Source organism: Astatotilapia calliptera, chromosome 22 (genome assembly GCF_964374335.1).
Source record: "Astatotilapia calliptera chromosome 22, fAstCal68.1, whole genome shotgun sequence".
In the NCBI taxonomy this organism is placed as follows: domain Eukaryota; kingdom Metazoa; phylum Chordata; class Actinopteri; order Cichliformes; family Cichlidae; genus Astatotilapia; species Astatotilapia calliptera.
The window spans coordinates 20,730,895-20,757,256 of record NC_137442.1 but is presented as its reverse complement, the minus strand read 5'-3'; the positions used below and the strand labels follow the sequence as shown (position 1 = coordinate 20,757,256).

The 26,362-nt window shown below is 40.6% G+C and overlaps 1 protein-coding gene across 2 annotated transcripts in view; it reads right to left on the bottom strand.

The window, feature by feature from the left end:
* vps50 (VPS50 EARP/GARPII complex subunit) overlaps positions 1 to 26,362 on the bottom strand; it is a 123,819-nt gene that overhangs the window by 79,449 nt on the left and 18,008 nt on the right. For both annotated transcript variants that reach the window (XM_026156666.2, XM_026156667.2), the window contains exons 5-10: positions 18,890 to 18,943; positions 13,245 to 13,315; positions 11,494 to 11,611; positions 10,493 to 10,528; positions 9,975 to 10,057; positions 481 to 523 (exon numbers count right to left, since the gene is read on the bottom strand). In XM_026156666.2, the coding sequence (XP_026012451.1) occupies positions 481 to 523; positions 9,975 to 10,057; positions 10,493 to 10,528; positions 11,494 to 11,611; positions 13,245 to 13,315; positions 18,890 to 18,943 (405 nt within the window). The remainder of the gene's footprint in view (positions 1 to 480; positions 524 to 9,974; positions 10,058 to 10,492; positions 10,529 to 11,493; positions 11,612 to 13,244; positions 13,316 to 18,889; positions 18,944 to 26,362) is intronic.

Genomic DNA, 26,362 nt, shown 5'->3' with positions numbered 1-26,362 from the left:
ATTTTGCATCACTTCTTAACTAACTCGTGCTGACAGGTAAACAAACGAGCACCCAGGCAGGTGGATGTGCACACGAGCACGTCTCCTTCTTGTTTACGGACAAAACTGTAAGTAATTAATCTACTCAGGCGCAGCAGCAGGCGTAAAGAGAAAATTGCCTTGCATACCATTTATTACACACACACACACACACACACACACATATGCACGCACACATATCACGACACAGCCAGAGATGAAACAGATAATTTACTATGCCTGCACACTCATAATAACGACTTTTCTGAATGTGTCAATATTTGGCAGACCCAGAATAAGAAAGGCAAACTATGAAAAAATGTCAAAATGAAGCATAGATTGCTTCTTTCAGATCAAGGCTTCTGGAAAATGATGAGGTTAGAACTCCATATTACACACTGCTAAACGTCCTTTTACTGCTCTCTGCTAATGGAATTAGAGACGAAGCATGGACGCACATACCTCGATCTGCTCCAGAGTGTCTTGTAGTTTGGAATTCAACTCGCTGTGGAAATAAGAAGGTGGATGAGAAAATATAATTTTTTTATTTAAGACATTTAATTGCTGTCAATTACATTTTCTGATCTGTTTGAAATGACAACAAATATTAGAAAATGTCCATCACAAATGACTCTAAACCAAATGCACACCATTTTTAACCATTTAACTTCATTTCAGCTGTAAAGAAAAACAATAACAAACAATACTGAAGATCAAATTATGAATGAATTAGTTCAACTAATTGGTTTATTTAAAAAAACATGAAAATCACTGATGGATGAAAACCAAGTTTGGAAATATGTGTGCCAGTGAAATAAACTGTGAATGCTGATAGTGTGTGTTTCTGTGCAAGCATCATGCTATCTGAGATACAAAATGCCCACGCATCCTTGGCGCGCGTTCAGATTTCGACTCATCCTGGCGAACACTTTCAACTCTGAAGCTGAGAAGCATCAACAGGAAACATGACTATTTTGCAGATCCCAAGACTCCGATTCAATTCCCTTGTGACTTCCCCGCCACTGCATCCATTCATAATCACCCTCTGTTTCACTGTTTTCCTGCCTCTGTCACCGCTTCGCTCGGGGTCTTTTTCAGGTCAGCCTGCTCTTATGTTGTGCCTTGTGAGTGTGTAGTTGCCGAAGGGAGAGTGTGTCCTTAACAAATTGCTAATTAAGCATCTAGCTACAGTGAGGGATAGGCAGTGAGGAAGAAGAGAAGGAGTCCGCAAAGGGACAGAAGCTGCACGTAGCAGTTTGCAAAACAGGTGAATAAATGAGTCAGACACTTTGAAATTCGGTAATGTATCTACGTGTGTAGACATGCGTGTGCGTTTATAAGGTGCACAAAGCGAAATGTGGGTGTTTAGACTGAAAAAAAAAAAGGCAGAGATGAGAATAAAAGTTAGGAAGGACTGATTTGCAGCAGCCAGCCTCAGTTTAACTTTCAGTGATGACTAAGCTGTTTACCACAGGTATGAGATACAGTCGGGGATGCAAATGCGTGACAGCAACGATAACATCAGAAACTCTTGGCCACAATATGAAAAAGGAAGTCACAGCCAATTCCTCTATGATTAAAAGCCAAGATAAAGAAAATTAGTTGGAAGGCAGCTGGAAAGCAGGCTCATCCAGAGGGATGAACTGATCAATGCTAATAAATCTGAATGTACACAGGAAAGGCCCAAAGTAGAGCAAGACTAAGAACGTCCACCAGAAGGGCAGAGGCCAGGATGATAAATGCCCCTGTGGTGGCTGGGTGTGGTTTTTGCTTAGCTGCAGGAGGAGAGGTGGGGCAGAGTGATTCGGGGAGTAGTGCCAGGTTGAGCTCAGCAGCACAGCTGCTGCACGTTTGCTAATCTGCTTCTTCCTTTTTATGCGGTAGCACGCTGGGAGCTGGACTGACACATGCAGAGTCCATGCCAGTGGACACAAACACACACGTACACAGCCCTGTGTGAAAGACCGGTTAAGACTCGTGTGTGATCCGTAAGCCAGGTACGGTAGCCTCTAGTGGAGCACAGTTTGCGTTTGTTATAACGTGTCTGTGTGTGTGCGTGAGAGAGACAAAATAAAGAATGTAAGAGGCCAAACCAATCCCTGATTGATTCTGTGCAGAGGTGAACTCAAGGTTAGCAGTCTCTCCTACAGCCCTGTTATGAAACATTAAAGTGTATTATGTGGCAGTGCAGAGTAACAGGAGCTAAACTGCGAGCTAAAAAGTACTGAGAAAGCATAAAAGAAAAATATAATCATTAGCAGTGTAGGCTGACGCGAGCACAACCTCGGTTGCTTTTTTCTTTAGTGGCAGACCTCAAATATCACCAAACACAGAAGCTGTTTTCAGTGTGTACCTTGGCTGTCTACCTTGCTAGCTGCAAACTTCTGCAAGTTTGTCCAAGTTTTTGGACAAAGACAATTTTAGTAGATTTTGCCTCTGCACACCACATTTAAATCAAATAATCAATATCTGACTGAAGTGCAGACTTTCAGCTTTGATTCAAAGGGTTTTTAAAGGATAGTGCATTAACTGTTTAAAAATTACAGCTATTTTTATACATACAGTGGGGCAAAAAAGTATTTAGTCAGCCACCGATTGTGCAAGTTCCCCCACCTAAAATGATGACAGAGGTCAGTAATTTGCACCAGAGGTACACTTCAACTGTGAGAGACAGAATGTGAAAAAAAATCCATGAATTCACATGGTAGGATTTGTAAAGAATTTATTCGTAAATTAGGGTGGAAAATAAGTATTTGGTCACCTCAAACAAGGAAAATCTCTGGCTCTCACAGACCTGTAACGTCTTCTGTAAGAAGCTTTTCTGTCCCCCACTCGTTACCTGTATGAATGGCACCTGTTTGAACTCATCATCTGTATAAAAGACACCTGTCCACAGCCTCAAACAGTCAGACTCCAAACTCCGCCATGGCCAAGACCAAAGAGCTTTCGAAGGACACCAGGAAAAGTATTGTAGACCTGCACCAGACTGGGAAGAGTGAATCTACAATAGGCAAGCAGCTTGGTGTGAAAAAATCAACTGTGGGAGCAATCATCAGAAAATGGAAGACATACAAGACCACTGATAATCTCCCTCGATCTGGGGCTCCACGCAAGATCTCATCCCGTGGGGTCAAAATGATCATGAGAACGGTGAGCAAAGATCCCAGAACCACACGGGGGGACCTGGTGAATGACCTGCAGAGAGCTGGGACCAAAGTAACAAAGGTCACCATCAGTAACACACTACAACGGCAGGGAATCAAATCCCGCAGTGCCAGACGTGTTCCGCTGCTGAAGCCAGTGCATGTCCAGGCCCGTCTGAAGTTTGCCAGAGAGCACATGGATGATACAGCAGAGGATTGGGAGAATGTCATGTGGTCAGATGAAACCAAAGTAGAACTTTTTGGTATAAACTCAACTCGTCGTGTTTGGAGGAAGAAGAATACTGAGTTGCATCCCAAGAACACCATACCTACTGTGAAGCATGGGGGTGGAAACATCATGCTATGGGGCTGTTTTTCTGCCAAGGGGACAGGACGACTGATCCGTGTTAAGGACAGAATGAATGGGGCCATGTATCGTGAGATTTTGAGCCAAAACCTCCTTCCATCAGTGAGAACTTTGAAGATGAAACGAGGCTGGGTCTTCCAACATGACAATGATCCAAAACACACCGCCCGGGCAACAAAGGAGTGGCTCCGTAAGAAGCATTTGAAAGTCCTGGAGTGGCCTAGCCAGTCTCCAGACCTCAACCCCATAGAAAATCTGTGGCGGGAGTTGAAAGTCCGTGTTGCTCGGCGACAGCCCCAAAACATCACTGCTCTCGAGAAGATCTGCATGGAGGAATGGGCCAAAATACCAGCTACTGTGTGTGCAAACCTGGTAAAGACCTATAGTAAATGTTTGACCTCTGTTATTGCCAACAAAGGTTATGTTACAAAGTATTGAGTTGTATTTTTGTTATTGACCAAATACTTATTTTCCACCCTGATTTACGAATAAATTCTTTACAAATCCTACCATGTGGATTCATGGATTTTTTTTTCACATTCTGTCTCTCACAGTTGAAGTGTACCTCTGGTGCAAATTACTGACCTCTGTCATCATTTTAAGTGGGGGAACTTGCACAATCGGTGGCTGACTAAATACTTTTTTGCCCCACTGTAGCTCCCCATTTTCAGAGGCTTTAAAGTAGCTAGAAAGCTGACTGACACACAGGTTTCTTGGCCAGGTTATCTCACTACATTAAGACAAATTAGGCAGATAAAAGATCTGGAGTTGATCCCAAGTGTTGAACTTGCATTTCGTAGCTGTTCACAGGAACTCTTGATATAAGGTTGAAAGACATGTTAGTACAAGTGAAGGAGGCCTCCATTTACTAAATAAACCTTTGAGAGAGACAGCAAAAACATTAGGAGTAGCCAAATCCACAATCTAGTGTATTCTTAAAAAGAGGACAAGCTCAAATCGTTTCCTTTCACAACATCCATCCGAGTAAGGAATACTGTCAAAGAGGTAGGTGCATCATTATCAAGGTCTACAACCAAGAGGCGCCTTCATGAATATAAATGTAGCAATGTGCAGTTGTTAAACAAGAACAGGAAGGTTAGATTAACATTTGCCAGAAAACATCTAAAAGAGTCTGGACAGTCCGGAAAAAATTATCTGAACAAATGAAACCATGATGAACTTCCACCAGAATGATGGAAAGAGAAAATTATGGAAAAGGAGAGAAACAGCTCCTGATCCAAAGTATAAAACATCATCTATCAAACATGTATGGCTGCCAGTGGACCCAGGTCACTGGTGTTTATAGATGAAGTGACTGCTGATAGAAGAAGCAATGAATTGTGAAGTGGACAGGGTTATGCTCTCTGCTCATATTCAGCCAAATACTGCAAAACTCAGTGCTTCACAGCGCAAGTGGATATCCAAAGCAAACAGCAAAGGCAACCTAAGAGTTTCTCAAAGCAAAGAATGTGATAGTCACCTGATCTCAACCCAATAAAGCAGCTTTTCAGTTACTGAAGACAAACCTGAAAGCAGAGAGACCCATAAAAAAGCAGCTATGGCCTGGCGGAGCATCCCACGTGAGGAAACACAGCATTTGGTGATGTCCATGAGTTCAAGACTTCAAGCAGTCACAGACTACATTTTTTACCCAAGTATTAAAAATAATCCTTGTATTTAAAATTCAATTATTTTGTCCATTTCAGTTTAAAACTCTAAAAATGAGGGAGTACATGTAAAGAAATGGCTGTAATTCCTGAACAGCAGTTAGGTCATTTTTTAGTCTTTTGGTTTAGTTTACAGCAGTGGACTCACCTGCACTTTTAATAATACATCTACACAGAATGCATGATATCCAGTGAGCTAAAGTGGCTGATTTAATCATACATTACTGAAGCCTTAAATGAGTTTCTATGCCTAACTTAAGCACACTTGGCACAAAATTTTCGACCTCTTGGTTGTTGAGATCTACAAGAAGTCAATGAGAGCCAATCACCTACTGCTGTTCAGTCCTTCTCCTCTGTATGCGTCACTGTCCAGTACATACGGTTTAATGCACAGATGCAGCTCCTCCCTATATACTGGCAGTCATCGCTGATCAGACAGAATGCATAAATAACAGATGAGCAGGAAAAACCTAATTAGCAATCTGTTCCCCGCAGGGAAAACAAGCATTGAAACATAGTTTGATGGAATTTAGGAGGGTTTTTTCACCCCATTTTCACTAATAACTGGCGAAAGGTGTCCATAGAGCCTTGGGGCTAGTTTCTTCACACTGACTTGATGACTCACTAAAACAGATGATGTGTGTTGTGCTTTCAAGGATCTGCAGGATCCTCAGATTTTGTGAGAGTGACATTTTTGCTGGAGTTATAATAGCCACTGCACAACACAGGTAGAAAGGCAACAAAGAAGCAGGGAAAGACCTTGGAAGAGTGAAAGATGGGGGAGAGGGGATGGCAGTTGCTAGAATTATGCCAGACAGAAAGCAGCTGAGGTTTGTGGAAAGCTAAAAGAGAAGAGGGTAAGTAGGAATCAGTTTAAAGATAAAAGAGTTTAGAAAGAAAAGCAGCGGGGGAAATTGATCCTGTCAGACTGTTAGAATGTGCTTAGCTTGTTTTACTATTTTTTTCAGGTACAAGATTTTATGTAATATTTCCTGAGGTATTTGCAACTAATGTCTTTATTGGATTTCTGCATGGGTACTATTATGACTTGCTGGCTCCAAGGTAACACCGAAAAGCTGATACAATGTAATGGATTATTCAGTAACGCTTGTAAATTTTATCAGATTTCTGAGTCACTTTCCTTTTTTATTTTGCTTTTTGTTAATTTATTACTTTGTTTTCCGGACTAAAACTTATGCAAACCTTGGATACAGATGCATACGCTCTGATTAATCTGATAAACTGAGTATTTAGTACAGCAGCTAACATCAAAACCCAGTTAGATCCAAATATTAAAGAGAGACAACATGTCTCACTAAAACTGGTTTGCTGGAGAAATTAAGACACGATCGATACTTTCTGCTTATTATTGGAAAGGGCAAGCTACAAATCAATGAAAATGTTACTTCTTTCCCCCTTGGATGCCTACTAGGGGTAACCTAGTGGAAACTGAGTGGTTTCTGTCATATTTCAGGCATCCAGAACAAAATGACTACGTGCACGTCAGAAGTCCGAGTGATCTCCGCCTACACAGGTTACTATGGACACTGTTAGATCTGTATTGTTGATTGTCATTTATGCTTAGAAATATTTACTTATATATGCTTAGGGTTTTGTAATTAGTTGTAGATTGGTAGAGGTTTTGATCCTTGATAGTCTGCAAACTTTGTGTGTATTAGACAGCACTTTGGGAGCATGAGAGGTCATACCGTGTCTTATTATTTTATGGTAGGATTAACGTAGTTGCGTCTGTTCTAGTCTAAGTGCTCTTTGTTTAGATGAACTGCAGGACTTCCTCACCGTGTTATCTAGGATGAACCATCTAGGGTGAGGGGGAGGCTACCCTCTTCCTGACCAAGGATGTTTGACCCTTTGATCAGCAGTCCCCACACACACACACACACACACACACACACACACACACACACACACACACAGGCAAGGTACTCTTTGTTTGTATGTAGACGTCGTATGTTAATGAACCTATGCATATTCATGTAACCTCAATAAAAGGACAGTGTATGGGAGAACGGACGAGACCAACTGGAGTCAAGCGGTTGTCCGGTTCTCTCCCGTGCACGAGTAACATGAAGAACTTTGCCTACTTGTGTCTTGCTTAGCAGTGTAATTATATTGTCTTCAACGTTCCAGCGGATGGGTTCAAGCTACAAACCTAACAGACACCCTTGGACAAATCCAGACATCGTTATTGGTACATATTAAGGTGTCAAGTCTTGTCAGTAAGGGAACGGGGTTGGTCGCCTTTATCATCTTCCTTCCAAACTTATAAAGCACCAGAAAAAGTAACAAGCCACAAATACAGAAATGGGCAGGGAAACTACAAAAAAAAAACCCAAAAAACATCCATCGGACCAAAGAAACTGAGCTGACTCTGAATATGCTCGGGGGGTAGGGGGTGGGGGTACCCCTTTATCATGATCTCTAAAGCATAGCAAGAAAACACAAATTCAAGTGACACACTATTACTCGTGACGCTTGCTTGCTGATGTTGGGCAGGCTGCTCTAAACTGTTCACATGCTGAGCTGTACTTCTCCTGCACAATAAAACAAACACATCTAGCACAATCTTTCTATTTCTGCAGAATCATGATGGCAGCAGGCATTTATAATTATATGCACGACATACCTTAATTGTGTAATAGTCCAATAATTTTACTTTGACAGAAGAAAACACACACACAAGCTCAGACTAGACACCGCCTTTGTAATTCTAAGATCACAGCGGAGTTCACATTTCGTGAATACAATGCTGGACACATGGGGTCCTTAAGCTGCCTGAAGAAAATGGACCAAGACAGCCGTTTAAGTACCTTCATGGGCAGACGATATTGACTTTTAAAGGGTAAGGAACAAATGGAGTCAAACGAAGAGTGGGCATGACAAATGTACAACCTTCAGCAATCAATGGAAAAGCATCGCTACAAGGTTAAATGGAAGTGTAGCAGACGGGCAACGGGCCGCCTAAGGGGTATGGACAGAAAGTGCAGTTTGTTACTGCGCAGCATGACAGATGTGTAATCAGTGTACCCATGTTATAAACTGCATCCACTGAGGAGGAAGAAACAGTGGAAGAATTTAAAAAACAGCACGAGTGTGAAGAGCAAGCAAACTTCCACTGCAAGAACAAGTTTTACGATGATCACAAACAAGTTACTGCACTGATAGGCTTCTTGTGGTGGGTGTTGACACTGGTGGCAAATGGTGCAAGGTCTAATCCACGCACCCACAGTCGAGCACATTTAAAGAGCATCACTTTCGAAATGAAACTGCAATGATGATAAATTAATGACGGTGGAAACAGGGGTGATAGCTACATGCATAGGCGGCAGCTGCAGGCGGGAGGGGACAGTGGGAGGATTTTTCCACACCAAAACAATCCCTTCTGCATAACGCCGCCTTATTGATCACCATTTCCCAACAGTCAGGTTGTCATTCTGGCATCACAACGAGGCTGCCTTTGTTTTCTGCTCCACTGTGTTAAGACATTGTGGGATATAAAATAAAATCTGCATGTGCATGTTTGCAAAGGCAATGGGAATCTTTCACTGCATTTTTTTCTGTTCCTTAATGATATGTCTTTCAGATACTGTCCCTCTGTTGTATGTAGTTATTTTGGGGGGATTTTTTTTGGCCTGACATGTTGAACCTCCATGGTTCAAAAAAATAATCTTTTATATCTATCAAACTGTGTTATCTTTGACAATCTAAAGAAATTATGTGTTTTGCAACAGGCTGTTAGGAACACAGTGTCCCGTAATACAATTTACAGACACAATTTTTCAGTTCAATTCCATTTTATGTATAGGGCACCAAATTTAAATACCCTACAATAATACAAAGAAAACCAGCCAAAGTGGGAAGGAAAAACTCCCTTTTAGCAGGAAGAAAACTCCAGCAGAACCAGGCTCAGGGAGGGACAGCCATTAGTCGTGACTGTCAAGAAACTGACTAAAAAGGAAAACAAAAAGATGGATCCGTGGGCAGGTGAAATGGGTGGAGATGATCATTATTCATCTCTCTGGCATCCCGGATCAATCTGTCAATGCATAAAAAGGTCTGAACACCCAGCTACAAACCGTCAAGTATTCACTATATTTCCCGTTTTCTCTGCATCAATCATCCCTAAAGCTTTTCAAATCTCACTCTTACATTTAAAAAAAAGGAGAGCGTAAAAATAAAGAAGCTACTCATTGCTTTACATTTGTCACCACCTCTGATAAGTTTTTCCAGTCTAACTATCTCTGTGGCACAACCTTCACGCTTCCTGCCTGTAACTGGTAATATGTGTTTTCCAATCTGAGGACTTCAGAATTAAAGCTCGCCAAAAACACCAAACCAAATGTTTAAAAAGAAAACTGTGGCTGAAGTAAAGATGTTCTGGTTCAGATTGAAATATCAGCGCACTAATAATGTCTTTGGAGGGTTAAAACTTTTAGAAACTACTCTGATATCACACCTAATGCAAACAAGGGGACATAACAAGCCCTGTTAATGCTACGTCTTACACCAGAGCAATTCGATTCCAGCCATGAAAAAAAAGACACATTTCAAGAGAAACCAATCAATATTTTAAAATCAGGTCAATCTCTAAATTTCTTCTACCCCAAATAAGAATTGACAATGGAAGATGTAAAACAACAGCATAACTCATGAAAATCATATTCATAACAAAATATTTTCCAGACAGAAAAATGAAGTCGATGCCTACTCCCGCTGGATACGGTAACATATCACTCTATCAATCTGCTCGTACTCTACCTGATGCAGCTGTAGTGTTTAAAGGTGCTGGCGGCCTTCTGACATTCCAGACACAGCTGGATTGCACCTGGATAATCTTCCTCCTAAAGAACCAGAGGAGTTATAATGTTTAATGCATGTTACATGACACAAAAATATAGGATTTTCAGTGTGGCTTAATGGAAAAACTAGTCCATAATCACACCAGGTGAAAGCTGTGGATGATGGTTTACTATAGATTTACGATTCTGATCCAGTCTAATACTACAATTTTCTTAAAATGCTTATAACAGCAGGTACTCTGCAAATAACCAAGGATTACACACAGTGGCAGTGAAATCTATTCCATATACTGTACTGCTGACCTTAACAGCACATATAGATTTGTATTTGTCTCTCATGTTTGTGTGGGTTTTGCTTTCAATGTTGAATCCCCACTGATGTTTGACCTTTTACTGTCAATTAATAACACAGAGCGTGTGTGTGTGTGTGTGTGTGTGTGTGTGTGTGTGTGTGTGTGTGTGTAGGGATTACTATACCTCAAGCATCTCGCTGAGTCTTACATCTGTTCTTTGCTGTGAGGGGGAGCAATGACAAGCAGAAAAACACATGAATACAGCATCAAATACCTAAGAGGACACAATACGAACTAATAATCTATTCAAACTTGCTCTGCGCTTTCCTGCTGTGATCATGTTGGCAGCATATTTTTCTGATTACAGTGTGAGCAAATGATTAAAGTGATTAAAAGAGAGCATGTCTGATTAACTCCCAGCTTAATTTTAAATCATGTGTAGAGAAACTGTTGCAGTGATTACTGAAGACTGCATTTATTTGTTAACAGTAACATCACACTGTGTTTATGAAGTTATTTCAGAGCGATGTAGGTGAGTCAGAATCAGAGGACTACATCATACTTAAATGATTTTGCAGGTCAACCAATACACATTAGTAAATAAAAAGAGTAGAAAGAAAATAGTGCACAGAAAAATGTATTCATTACTAGAGTAATTCAAAGGACAGCACCAAGACAAAAGTCAGAATTTACAATGTTGAAAGTTGAATTAACCAAAACAACAGAATGAATCCTTGCAGGATGACCTCAAGAACCAATTAAAGATCACTGATGTGTGATACTGAGAATTGTTGAATTGTTGAAGAATGATTAGAAGTCGAGCTCAACTTTTTGTATGTAGGATGCAATTTGAGCACCTAAATATGCGAGCGCAAAGCACCCTCTCCACATATACACCTGAAACTTCATGTTTGTTAAGGCACCTCGTTGCCCCCTTCAAAGGTGACATGAGCTCAACTCATTACCCAACCACAGATATATTCAACTACAACAGCGAAGTCACTTAAATTCATTGATAGTCTATTCCATGCTCACTGGTCAATACATCACTGTTAACATGTAGTGCTTGTTAGCAGCTGCTGAAACACAGAAACTTGTGGTTGCTCCGTGGTTGCTCCGTGGTTGCTCCCTGGTCCCCCCCCCCCAAAAAAAAGCTGCATAGTAAACCATGGGAGTTAACTTTACCAGGGTCTTGATGGTCCTCAGAGACTTGAGCAGGCCTGTTAGCAGTTGTCGCCTTCTCTGATTGGCCAGGAGACCGAGGCTGGCCTCGGTGAATCCTTCCTTTGCCACACTCAGTTGCCTTCGCAGAAGAAGTCTCAGGTCAATGTTACCAAGTATTCAGAGGTCAAAAACAAGACGGTAAGCAGCACAAGAGAAGATATATACACACAGAACCATAGCCCAGGTAGTAGTAGACTTTAAGAGTAATAGATGAATGCACCATTATTTTGTTATGCTTTCAGTGCTGAGTAAAGATCTTGAGGTCTAAGCTTATAACTCATAATTCCATAAAATCTGACAAGGTCCCAAATCACTGCTGGCTGAAATGCAGCCAAAACTATGACACCTCTATAGATAGTACCTCTCTCGTGACCTCCTACATACTTAATGGCAACAATTTGAACCAAAACTGTCTCATTTGTATTCATCACTCCATAACATCTGTTGACACTGATTTTGAGTCCAGGTCTTGTGTAATTTGACATAGATCAGCCTTTTTTCCTTGTTTCCCTTTCTTAAGAATGGCCTCTTGACAGCCGTCCTTCCACTGAGACCATTTCTGATGAGGCTTCAGTGAACAGCAGATGGATTAACTGAAAGGCGAGATGCATCTCTCAGGTCCCATTGTCAGGCCTTTGCCTTTCCTGACTTTCATATACTGTTTATTTTCTGTAGATAGTAAGTTTATTCCTCACACCTCTTCTTTTGTCCTTCACTTGTCCCATTCCCTCTAACTTATTAAGGGGGCACAGCACACAGTGCTGACACATGCCAAGTTCTCAGCTAACAGCTCCTTGGGAATTATTGGTGCAAAAATACTATTTTATACCTTTGGCAATATTTTTGACTAAATTCAAGAAATAAGCCACTAACAAATTGCTTAAAGATACAATGTATAATTGGTTCTTTATTAAGTCGTTGGTTATGTCTAGACACAGCACTGGTTCATCGCTTAAGCGTTTTTATGCTTGAGTGATTCAGGTCAGTGCTAAATAGCTTCATGAACAAACAAACAAAAACAAAAAAAGGGAGACTCCAAAAACAGTTAGGTAAAAGGACTGGACTGAAAATGAGTGAAAAAGCAGCCAATGTCAAGCAGCCAAGAAAAACAGGAAGTTCTGGCACCCTGGAAGTAAAATATAATAAAATAAGAGGTGACCCTAGACTTTTGTACCTGAAGATGACTTTTTCTATTTATACAAATCACTGAAATAATTGAGTATCTGAGCTTTCAAAAGGAATAACCATGAAACAAGAGTCTATTATTTAAATTTAAAAAGAGTGACAGGGGTAGGGTAACCATATGATTCAATCCAGCCCTGTAAGACCTTTGATGCCATTTCCCCAACACATCTTGTCCATCTACACTTTATTATAAAAAGAAACTGTTACATAGCATTGTATGCTACATGTCCATCGAAACCTTCAGGAATTGGCAGCATAAAGCTTTGTCTTATACCACCCACACAAACCACATAGCGGCTCGAACAAACAAAGAACAGATCATGTGTGGTGGCAGGTTTTGGACAGCTACTTTATTTTAAGACAACAAGACAAAAATATTTCTCAAATGTGACCACATCAACAAACTGAGAATATCTGAATGAAAGCCATTATGGTTATGAGGAAAGCACTTAATATGCAGATGCACTTTGAATGAGCTGTTTGAGTAGGTTTCTCAGAATAGATGATATGTAACAGAACGCAATTACCTCCTTGCATTAGTGCAAATGACTGCTGCCAGCTGCAGGTTGGTCTGTAACGCCGTCACTCTCTCTAGCTCCTGTAAATAAGAAATGAGATGGTAAGAAGAGAGAGAGCAACATACTATGCCTTTAAGTGCTTTAAGAAAAGACTTTAGAATGAAATGGGTTATTACCAGATGTGACACTGTAGCTGGTATTTATTTTCACCCTTTTTCACTCTGTTTGTCTGTTCAACAGTATGAAAAAACATGGAGACAACACCTGCAGCAGGTAGGCATTCAAGATGAGAGCATTACAACCAAACAAGATGTCGATGTGAACCTTAACATGAGCCTTTAAGAACTCAGAGACATCATGGCTGGTGTAGTCCCATTGCAAGATGGTTTATTGTTGGACAAAAGTTCTGAAAGCTCACCGACATAAAGACATCACCACACTTGCTCAGTTATGATACTTTCTATACAACAATCACTTCCCCCATCCAGCACATAAAGACATAACAGCAAATTCCATCTACATTCTGTTGCAAACAGACAGATAACACAAATGATGTTCTTATTGTAAGAAATTTATCAGAGCCAAAGTATACCACAGTTTAGGAGAATAACTTTCAAAACAGAGAAAAATCAGAGAATGTCTTCCTTCCCTTCGGTGTTGACATTTAGAAAAGGATCAATGAGCACTTTGCTCCGAGAGTGCAGTTATTATGCCACTTGAATGACCTCGGCTGAGAACAAGCACACCCTTAGCCAATACAGGGCCAACGGACAAACAGCTTACCGTCGTATTTTTGACTTTCCTTGTCTTCTTTGTGCTTTCATCTTTTTTTTTTTTTTTATCTGCCAGATGTCATGCCTGAGGTGGGAGAAGCTTGTTGTTTGATCCTCTTTTATAATGCTGTATTACTTTTCCACAAGAAAGGTCCAGTGTTGGCAAAAAGAAAAAATCCTCATAACACTGTCAGGCAAAAAACAACCTTTTACCAATGGAATATAATCCAGGGAAATTCAATTTTCCACAGTCATTAAAAATAAACCAACAACACCAAAGAGGCACTTCAGCTGTGGGTACGAGAACAATAAGCCGATTCAAACAGATCTGCCCTTATGATCTTGAGTGTTGACAAAGACCTTGTCAAGTCCTCATAACACTTTGCAAGGGCTCATGTAATAGTCAGAGGTTTCTCTTAAGGTACGTACACCATGTGATATGGATGTTTTTCTGGATGAATATAAGACACCATTCATGTGTCAGGATATAAATACTAAAAAAGTGTATTTTGAACATTTCTATGAAAATTAAATCCATGCCGAGGCCAACAGTGGACTTTTAAAGTCCAGTGCACTTCCACCATCCACAGAGCCCTCAACAATCAGCATAAAGTAACATTATCACCTCGTTGACAAAAATCAACAATAACTGAAAATGTAGAAGCTTCAAGCCAGAGCTGTTACAATGTATTGTATCAAATTTGGTGTGTAGGTGCCAATAAGAGCTTTTTGTCTTTTTCCATTGCATTCTAGTGTTTCTCAGCCAATCCAATTAAACCATACATGATCAGTGTTTGGTTGTGATAATACCATTAGTGCCAGGTACTGCAATACCCAACATTATAAAAAATTCAACTAAAATTTAGTTTTTTTCAGTAAAGCAAAAAAAAATTTAAGCTCATTATAACACTAACGCTGATTTCTCTGATCTTTATTCCCAAACATGTATGAGTCACCAAGTATCTGAGTATTTCTTAATGATAAATTCATAAGCAGCAGGTTAAAAATAGCAGGTACCAGTGTAGCATTTGCGTGTAATTCGGTTATACTTTAAAATATGTCCTCAGAACTTGCCCTAAGATGTAGGAATGAGCTGGGATTTGGATGACTCGGCAGGTTTACCTCAGGTGTAACTGAAAAACTGACTGGAACAAATTGATTCATGCGCTGGGAGCAGCGCAGGCGAACAACCGTAAGCAACATTTATTGAAGCCAGGCTCATCCGAATGTTCACACCGAAGGGGATCGTGCAGTTTCAGTTACAGACATCACTCTCACAGCTAAAATCTCTCTTTTTACTCCCAAAGATAATGGCAAGTTAAAATACACTGTCTATATAATAACAGGATATGTGCACTTGTTGGAAAATCAGGTCAATGATGAACCCATGAACCCTAATCACCTGTGTTCCAGTATCTACCATCCTCTATGCCATATATTGGTGATCATTATCAAGATAAAGTAATACCGCACTCAACAGTTATTGCAGTTAAACAAATGCCACAGTGAGCTAGTACAAAGGTGCTGATGCATTCTGTTACCTGTGGATTACACGGGGAAGCACAAAGACAGCTTGAATGCTCACACATACAGGTTCAACCAGAAACACACATACTTTTTCAGACACACACACACACGCACACTCCACACAATGAGCGCTCAGTATGTAGCCCGAGGCTCCAATTTGTTGTTACACCACAGCTCCGAGCTGTCTACCTTATCTGTAAGCTACACTTAACCTGACAGAGGGCTCAATCAGCTTAGCTTGTGCAAGAGGAGATGCACTAACTGCACAGTGGTGGGCTCTGACAAATGGCCGGGCAGGTTTTAACAGATAAAAAAAGGTTGCACAGCTGGTTTGAATGGAAGGGGGAAAAACATGTATACAGTAGATTTCTATGTACTGTACATAAACAGGAAAAGTGAGATGACTCTAATGCAGTCACACCATACGGTCTGACTACAACGGCATCCACAAACACAGCTCTGTGGGTGTCGGTAGCAAAGGTTAAGGAGAAGGAGGTAGTTAGTCACAAGGGATATTTTTCCAAAGCTTCTCTATTCATATATTCGTAAGAGGTTATTCTGTGACCCCCACCACCAGCACGCACACTGACTTCGCACTGGCTCAGCGTTACCTATCCTGCTTATACATCCTAATGATGCTGCTGTTTTTGGCCTGGACCGGTTCACTTTGTAGTATTAAGGTCACTGGGAAGCAAAGTTAGGAAATATAAGTGCAGGCTCACACAGCTCCACATTCACACATGATTATCTAAAGGGTATGTGACCATACCTGCAGATTTCTAGAGACACTAATCCTGCTGGCAGATATATTTCTTACCAGATTCTAGTCCTGCCAGTGGAAGAAGCCCACAGTAAGACCATCAGACTTGGGTAAATTACAAATCTTCAAGGGAATTGGAAGTAAAGGCAAAAACAAAGAAGAGAAAACAGTAATTTTGATAAATAAGTGGTTTCAGAGGAAAATGACGGACTACCAGTGTAATCCATTTGTTTGCAGCAGTGCTGAGTGACCTGGTCAGGGCTACCTGCAGATTTATTACAGCCAGGTTTGCAGCAAAAGTAATCTCTCCTTCCTGACAAGCCTAAGGGTCATGGAGTTTGGCCACTCAATCCAAAACTGTTTAAAGCTGACGAGATAAGAGCGGGCACTTATTTCAAACCACCCGGCAGCCCGTTTTATCAATATAGCAATTTAATTGGAAACACCTTGACCTCACAGAAAATGTTATATCTGCACAAAGAATAAAGGAAAAAAAAACATTGCAGGAAAATCTGAGCATATTAACAAAAAAAACACTATGAAAGAATTACAAACGCATGAATTAGTGATATTGGCTTGGCTGTCCAAGTATCCGTCAACACGAAGAAGAAGCCATATTACATTCGAGTGGAAGCGGAGGCCATGTGTCGCTGGAGGACACCAATAGCAGTGAGAGATGTTAGTCACTATATAGCTATGAATCACATCACGAGCTTATCAGCCCTTCATTTCAAGCACTGAGGCATGAGCGTACGTGTCTGTGCAATTTGTGTGCCCTTTGATGTCTTGCACACAGCAAGCGCTGGGGAGTAGTGGCATTGTACCCTTAGGTTGTGTGTTTCTGTGCAACATTTTTGATGAAATATCACACGAGAGGAAAAAAAATTAAGAAAAACGTTCAAGAACACAGGAGAGAAACCTCTGTTCCTATTGTAGTGTAGATACTCTAAGATATGAGTAAATCAAGAGACCAGCACGATGGCTTATATTAGTCTCCGAATCTTTCTGACTGAGACTAGAACCCCATCATCCTTCGCTTTATGATGTTCAGGTGGTGAATATGGAATCTCCCTGAAAAATCCAGAGGGCTGTAGGCTGACTGAATGCGAGTTGGGATGGGTGAATGGAAACGCTGCACTGAAACCTCTGCCAGTGTCTGCTAATAAACTCTGCTGTTATCGTGACTTTGCAGAGTCACAGGGAGGGTTGCGAAAATAATGATCAATTTACTATTCATAGGCCGACCTTCAGATGGCTTCACAATGCCAGTGATCTCAGTCCAGTTTCACTAGATAGCACAGTAAAGCTGTCAGTCATCTGCTGTTTGGCCAGGACAAATGCTTGGTATTCCCTGCGACTGCATATTTGAGTACTGTGTTCATTTTTTCTGGAGTTTTAGTCCAATTTTTCTCTTTGGGCTAAATACTTTTAATATACAGCACATTTGTCAACTCTGTTTTAAATGGGCTATATAAATATACTTGACCATACCAAACATCTGAAAACAAGATAACCTCAGTGAAAACACTGATTTTGACACATGCTAGAAACCGAGGCTATTTAAGAGACAGACGTATTGACAATGGTTTCAACTGGCTTTTAAGTTTTATATTAATATTTACTTTTATCTATAATACACAATCAATTGGGTGTTTTGTATCTTGCCCAAGGCTATCTTGATGTGTGGCCTAGAGGAGCTGGGGATCAAACCGCTGACCTTTCGATTAGTTGACAGCCAGCTCTGCCTTCTTCACTTGCCAGGATGCTGCCCAGGTAGGTGAACTGATTCACTTCCTCCAGTGGTTGCAATCCTACCATAATGGGGTCCTGTGTTGTCACATAGCCTATCCTCATGACCTTGGTCTTCTTTCCACTGATCCGTAAGCGCACTTTGAAAGATCGTTCTGGCGACGAAGATTCAACTGCTCAACTCCATCGTTATACCTACCGCGATCTACGTTTGTGAGACGTGGAAAGCATCAGCCAGAATCGCCAAAAGACTCAATGTGGCCCAGCAGCGATGGCTAAGACGGATCCCGGGGGTCAAGTACATCGTCAAACTGCCACACGTCCCCTCCAGGACATTGTGACTGACCAGCGTGTGCGCTTTGGAGGTCTTGTTCTACGTCAACCCCCACATCGATTGCCTAAGATTGCCATCACATGGAACCCACCCCACGCAAACCAGGACGCCCCCGGTTTGCGTCTTTATAGGAGGACCTTCATCACTAGGTGACCAAAGAAGGGGTTTTATAGACTTAAGTTTTCATTCACATCCCAACTACGTTCTGCATTAAAACTAGAATGCTCCCCCCTCCGTTTTCTTTATCCGTGAATGGATTTAGATTTCTTATTGCCATGGTTACCAAAATTCAGTCATCATCGTTGCTGGCGTATTTAGATGACACATTCACAGAAACACATCTACTGACAACCCCACAGCGTCAAAATAACTACGTCCAATTATCGCATCTCATAGGCTGAGAAAAGACGTCACTTTAAACAGTGACTGATGTGTTTTGGAATTAAACGTCAGCAGCTGGAATACAGAGCACGTTATTCAGCATGGTTTTGAGCCTACACTGGAGGCTTACCTTCACATAAGCAGGCTGTTTCTCCAGAATGAGATCGGCGACCTTTTTGGAAACCTGAAGACAAAGAAAGAGACGATAAACGTGAAAAGTAGAATTTAAAAAATGAAAAAAAGAAGAATGAATGAAGACTTTTTGATGTTCTTCCCAAATGTCACCCCACAGAAACTGTTTAGGCCACGCAATCTCGCTATTGAGGTTGGGCTGAGAATAACAATCAGGGATGTCTGCATCTCTGGCTCTACGCAGCTGAATCCTTTTAAAGGGAGTGTCTCGCATTCTCCGTTTCATTTCATTCAGCGTCCTTCTCAATAACGTAACTCTTGTTTCTCTGAGAGAACTCTCCTTTTCCTCATTTCCCTTTGTGATTTCTTGTGTTCCCCTCTGTATGCCTTTGATTTACAGCTAAGGTGAAACTGTAATTACTGAAAAAGCTTGCGCCCATATGGTACAAAGCACAGCATTAAAGGAGGTCATGAGATCAGGCTGACCCACCTCTGCTACGTGTGACGCCCATCACAACTTTTAGTGGAGAAAGGGGAAAAAGTGAGGAACACAGCAGGCCAATGGAAAATGAATAGCTTCATCCACACTGAAGGATCAGACAAACAAGGTCACACTGAATGAACAAGGTGGGGTCCACTCAAGTTTATTTATCCTGTTTAGTTGTCAAAATGCCTTCAATTAAATATTTTCAAGCATTAAGGAGTGTATGTGCATGACTATCGCTGTTAAGCACCACATGTTTTGAACTCCATGCCCCCAGTTTGTAGCACGTGCTCTCTCCGAGCTCAAGATGTCATAGGTGTCACAGGATATCATCCAACAACGTGCTACAAGAAGTTTATCCAGCAACACGTTTACAAAAAAAGCAGTAATTTCAATACTAAGCAACTTAACTTTGGATTTTTTTTAAAACCTGTCTACAGATACATGATCTCTTAATACTGCTGCTCATTATAACAGCAAAGGACAATCGCTTATGCAGCACCCAACCAATCTCTCTCCCACTCACAGTAAGCAACCTCTCTTCCATTTACCGTGCAACTACATAAGCCAGCACGCACCAAGTGGAGTTTTACAGGAGAAGAGAATAAGCACGAGTAGTCGAGGTAGCGAGGAGGTTTTTGTATGTGCTGATACGCGGCAGATGAGGCTATGGGTGGGGATGACATTTCAAAGTGTGTTAAGTATGCGTGGTAGCAAACCGGAGACCTGAACAGATGGGAAACGCAGCTCAGCTGAAGCGGCTCCTTCAGCAGGGTTAAAGCATGTGTGTGCATGTGTGTGTGTGTGTGTGTGTGTGTGCCTCTATTAAGATTTAAATGTATGCATAAATTGTTCACCAAGGAAAAATTATTCAGTACTCAGAAGAGGCGCAACAAATGTGGCAAGAAAATGGTGGAGACACAGAAAACAGTGAGGTAACGTATTAATGTGAGCCCAGAATAACCCCCTTAACCACTCACGAACCTATCCCAAAATAATGCTATAACGCCACCTATTGGCATTTCACTGATTCAATTCTAAACTTCTTTCTATTTTTTTGTTGAATGAAAAACAGCTATGAGTACCCAAACCCTCCTACCTAAGCCACAAGGCCAGAGTCATTAAATCTCAGCTTGCTCTAATGGAGGTTAATTGTGCAGTAACTGGGCTGCAAAGCAGTAACGGTGCTTGGAGTAAATACTATCCAAATCTAGTGGTCGAAAATGAATGATAATCAACTCATATAAACATGGTCGGCATTTATAGTGGTAGAATAATAATAACAACAACAACAACTGGTATAAACATATGAGGTTCAGAGACTTTACACAGAAACTCACACATATACATACTCTGTTAGAAAAAGCTAACAGAGACACCAAATCATTGTAAAGAAAGCTGTATACTAAAAATACAGTAAATATGGTGTATTGCAGATAAATACAAACATGTGATAATTATACCAAATGCTGTATAGTCAGAGGTGGGACCAAGTCATTGTTTTGCAAGTCTCAAGTAAGTCTCAAGTCTTTATCCTCAAGTCTCAAGTCAAGTCTCAAGTAATGTCAGGCAAGTCAGAGTCGAGTCTCAAGTCACTGGTGTAAAAGTCCGAGTCAAGTCACAAGTCTGAAACTTTGAATTTCAAGTCCTTTCGAGTCTTTAAAAAAAACAAACGAAAAAATAATGTTGCAGTTATGCTAAATGTAAATATTAGACCATGTAATTTTAAAATCTGTGTTTTTCTCAACACATACAAAATAGTGAACTTAGAAAATATACACAAATTGTGAAATTGCACCTCTTTAAAATGCAGCTCAATTAAACCTAGCTCCAAGAATAATTTTCACCGACAGTTCTGAGATAAGCTGCATGTTATTCTTGGATGCGGTTGTAGGACCAGCTTTAAAATCGCATGACAAAAATATACACATTAAAAAAAACTGTATCACCAACGTAGCCTGGACAACATTTGCTAGTTAGATGAAGTCAGCTATCTCATCCTAGCATATTTATATGCATATTTATAATTATACGGTTCTTGGAGTGAGCGCATACACTCATGAAGTTTAGTAACTTCCGGTCACTGCAACAAGCCCAGGTACAGTTTACCGACGGATGGGTGCAGGACCTTGAAATGCACCATGTAGAACGAAAGACCATCGTACGTATCATAAGTTTACCAGTCTCACAAATCGTCGTCATAAATACACATTCCTTAACCGTTTATTAATAGGACCTTTGAGCTCAACGGTAATTAATTAGTAGTAGAAATAATTTCTGGTACCCATCACAGAAATGTAGCAGTGACAATAATATTGTATGCTGTAATCGTACTGGGCAATTAGTGATACAAAAAACCTGTTTTATCCTGTGAATAAAAGTATGTGTTTTTGTCAGTGTACCATAATAACAGAAGCGAAACACAATATTGTGTCAGGACAATTTACTATTTATGCACAATAAATAAAGGAGCATAGCACGACAATTTCTGTTCAGCGCCAGACTTGCTTGTAACCTATATCACCAATTATGTTAAGAAAAATGACGCATTAACTACAACAGCAGACTGACCTTTGTGTAAATGCTTGGAGCAGACTAACCTGTGAGCTGGAGTGTTCTAGGACATTATATTTGATCTTTGAATGGCTGCAATCCAGTCGCCTCTTTGTTACTTCGGAAACATGGCTCGAACAATTTCTCTTCCACAACGTAATCCGATAACAACCGATCTCTTTACCCGTCGGCTTTCCGTGGCTGTCATGCGACCGGCTATTGCAGTTAATAATACAACAGCTTCTTGACATTTTTGTGTTTCTTTTTATCTCTGTGTAACTGATTTTAATTGAAAGCCTGCGTGCGCTAGTACCGCTTGCCACGAGTTCCCAGAATCCTTTGCGGTTCTACCCGTGAATGACGTCACATTTTCAATCTCCATATAATATGCGTGTTAAATTTTATATTTGGGGTAAAATATCAAGTCTTTTCAAGTAAACCGGTTCAAGTCCAATTCAAGTCCCAAGTCATTGGTGTAAAAGTCCAAGTCAAGTCACAAGTCTTAGAACATTTTTTCAAGTCAAGTCTAAAGTCATAAAATTAATGACTCGAGTCTGACTCGAGTCCAAGTCATGTGACTCGAGTCCACACCTCTGTGTATAGTTGAGGCATATGAGTCAGTTTCCTGATTAAGGCTAGCTAAAGTAAAATAAACTGCGAGGGTTTCTCAGTCTTATAAAACCATATTTAACCTTGGATGGGTGGGGGTGGAAAGCAGCCTGCTCTCTCACACAAGCAATACGCCCCCAAAAAATACCAAACAACAGTGAAAAAAAATTCACAGGAGAAAAAGATGCAAAAGAGCTAATCAAAGCCACACCAGGAGCCAATCATGGTACGGCACTGACGCATGACAGATTTACAATTGTTTCTTCTGTATGGCTGCAAAAATGTTTCTCTTAGCCTGTATTCCTAAAAAGCGGCAACCTCTAGGGCAGGGATGTCAAATTTATTTTCCATCGCCAGCCACAAACAGCCCACTTTGATCTCTGGTAAAACTCTGTCAGTGTAAAGATGTGTAACTAGACATTTAATCAATGAAATGACTTCATATAAGACAAAGAAGAGCAATTTTAACATTTGGAGCTCAGTGTTTCTACATAAAGAAACGCTGCTTTGGTAAATGAAAGAAACTTGTCAGCATGACTCTTGAGGTTTAAACTGTAAGTATTAAATGTGTAAAATTACTGAAATTTATCATTTAATTACTTTGGTGTATTGTGCATGACCATGGGGGAATTCATTATCGGCAGGAAAAGTTGTGAAAATACAGTTCAGAGTCTAAAACTGGTCTCTCCCTTCACGTTTTTCAAAGCCATCCAATGGTCCAGATTGAAGATTGAAGGCCGATTGTGGGCCCCAGGGCTTATGTTTGACACCACTGCTCTAGTGTATGAAAAGTGAAGGCAAGGTGGAAGTGCCAATAACTGACGAGGCCCAAACAAACTGGCAAATACTAGCAGATAACCAAGCACCTCGCCGTCCGGTCTAAATATCGACACTTTTTGCTTAAAAAAAAACTAACATGGTAAGATCTCAAATGCTGTCATTAAACTACCAAAAAGGCTCAGTCTAGAAACCACTAGGGTACATCCGTCTTTTTTATGCAGTCGGTGTAACTGCATACATAGCATTTGCTCAGTGCTTTGTAGAATGAGCTGGACATGTTTATTGCATTGGCTAGATGGACTCAACCAATAATGACGCCTTAACGTGATCCATCTCTGAGCAGCAGGAGCATAACCTGCAGGGGAAACAAGCTTTTAAACGTGGGTTAAAGACACTAAGTATGTTAAGCTCTTATATGCTGAATATAATCAGGCCACTGAGCAGATAAACAGTGTTTTGTTTTTATTTTTGGTCCTGATGACAACTGAACTTAAATTTGTGTCTCTTTTCCCAATTTGACTGATTTCAATAGGGACTTGGGCTTCTTACTCCAAAATAATGAATGGTTGTCATGTAGTGACACTTGCTTATAGATGGATTTTGTTCCAAACACATTCAGTGCCTTTTATAATGTATTCTGTCAGTCAGGCTACTAAATGGAGGCAAATGTCTTTTTCTTTTAAAAAAAAACAACAAAAAACAGCACTAACTGCTTTATAACCATCTGCGGTCCTTTTAATGCTCTACCTGAAACATCCTTTTTCCCACAGCAGGACACCTCTAAAACCTGATGCACACATGGAGAGCAATAAGGCAGTAAGGCAGGGACTGGCAACATTTTAAAAACTGAGCTGAGGAACAGAATTCATAAGTGCTGCAGGAGGGGAATTCATTTCAAGCTTTCATGTTTCATTAAAAATGGAGAATGTTCGTTCGCATTGCTAATATCAACTCTGCCTACATTCCTAAAAAGCAAGCCACTTTCAGATAGATGGGAAGAGCAATATAAAATTATATGGTACCACATTTAAGCCGTTTCTTTAAGCACTGGTCATGCATATTTGTACTTTATTACACACTGACAAGTTACTGCAAACTTTCAAGGCCTTGATTTGGAGGAGGAATTACTTTTCAAATTTTTGATAGGATTTGATGAAGGCCTTAGATGTATGAGCAAGCATGAGCGTCCACTTTAATTAAGGCCTTTTAGCATTTGTGTGCTACATTCAAATGATGAGAAAAAGCATCGGCAGATCACATATCTGAACCCTGACATTTTTGCGTATGGGCTGAAGTCTCGCAGCACGAAAAGGCAATTAGCTGTGAGACGAGCCTCTGTGGGCCAGCTGCGTGTCACAGATGCCAATTAAGCTTGGACACTGTGGCAGAGGAACGGGGCAGTTGTTCTCACCCATGAAACCACAGAAAGTTTGCTTCACCCTGCAGCAGATCATTCACATAAATAGAGTCGCTGCAGCAGTTCTTCACACATCTCCTGCGTCAATGGCAAACACAGTTACCCGTACAGTACTGTTACTTTCAGCTCTTGTACTCGACCCCCTGCTCCGCACTAACTCAAGCTCGCACTTAAGCTTACAGCCAAGTGTTATAAATAAGGTGTGGAGCCTATCCACGGTATCAGCCATCGCAGGACAGCTTTATGCTGAACATCTCAAAAGCACTATTATCGCCCCTTCAAAGTGCAATGCCCTATTTCACATGCTGATGATTGCATGAGCATGGACGTGTGCACGTGTGACTAGGAGAGTCAGAGAGTGCACACACACAGACACACTGCCCACCTTTAGAAATAGTCTTAACAAAATTGGCTGCAGAGACCCACAACACAAAGTTCATGCATATGCATGACTTCACAGAACAACTTTGCAACTTCTGCTGTACATTGTCTCAGAAATTCTTCCAAAGTGTGGAAAATGACGCAATCCTTTAAGCTGTGCTCCGGCAGCATGTTTCAAAGCTTGCATCTAATTTGCATAAGGTAACATCGATTTTACTGCCAAACAAGTCTTTGAACTCGCCACACTGAACCAAATCAAAACATGAAATCAATCACACACACACCCCGATACTCCAACAACCTTAATTTACCACTGAAAAAGTGTTTCGTTTCTTTAACCCAACAAGATGGACGAATATTGCACTGGCTCCATGTTTTAAAATGCCAAATAACCTCCTACAACTTTAGCAAGACTAGAACTGACAGGTGCACTTTTTATGGCTTTAACATTACATTAAAAAGAAAAAGCCAAAAAGTACAGATAATCATTATTCATGTAAGGTAGGAAGAGATTTCCATCTATCTATTTTCCGTGTAGGAATTTGTTTTAATTCTTAAAAGGAATAGTAAAGGATACATATATCTGCAAAGGTATTAAATCCACAATGACTTTTACTTTTTTTCCTATCAAAATGATTAATAGGGTATTTGTTAGAAACAGAACTTTTGAATTTAATAACTTATAGAACCTCTATTAGGAGCAACAACCTCCATCAGAAGTTAATGAGACTGGCACAACGACGGAGGGGATGTCAGGGTCAATCCTCTCTACAGAACAGTTTACAGATCCCTGGTATGTTGGGGATATCAGTTGGGTTAAAATCATCATTCATTAATATGACTTCATTGTCATCATTGTTATATTTCTGTTTTGTCAGGTAGCGTAACCTCTCTAAAGGTTCAGGTCTGCTGCCCTGACATTCTCCTCTGAAAATATATGAAATCATTTTTGATTTCCTCTGAGGAGCCAAAGCAGCTCCAAACCACGATGCTTCCTCCCCCATGCCTCACATTTAGGATGAGGTGCTTGTCTGTCTGAGAAATTAAGACTTTTCTGCACAAAACCTTTCTTTAAGACTCTGTTAAAAGTAGATGTTGTACACCTCTATAACCCACCGTCTCAGTCTTATATCCTTAATAGAAAAACTGACTCTAAGTAGCTTTTGAGCGATTCATTTTCACATAGATTCATTGCATTTTGCAAATCCTGATAACTGTAAACTGTTTTTCTTATACTTTTATCTTGT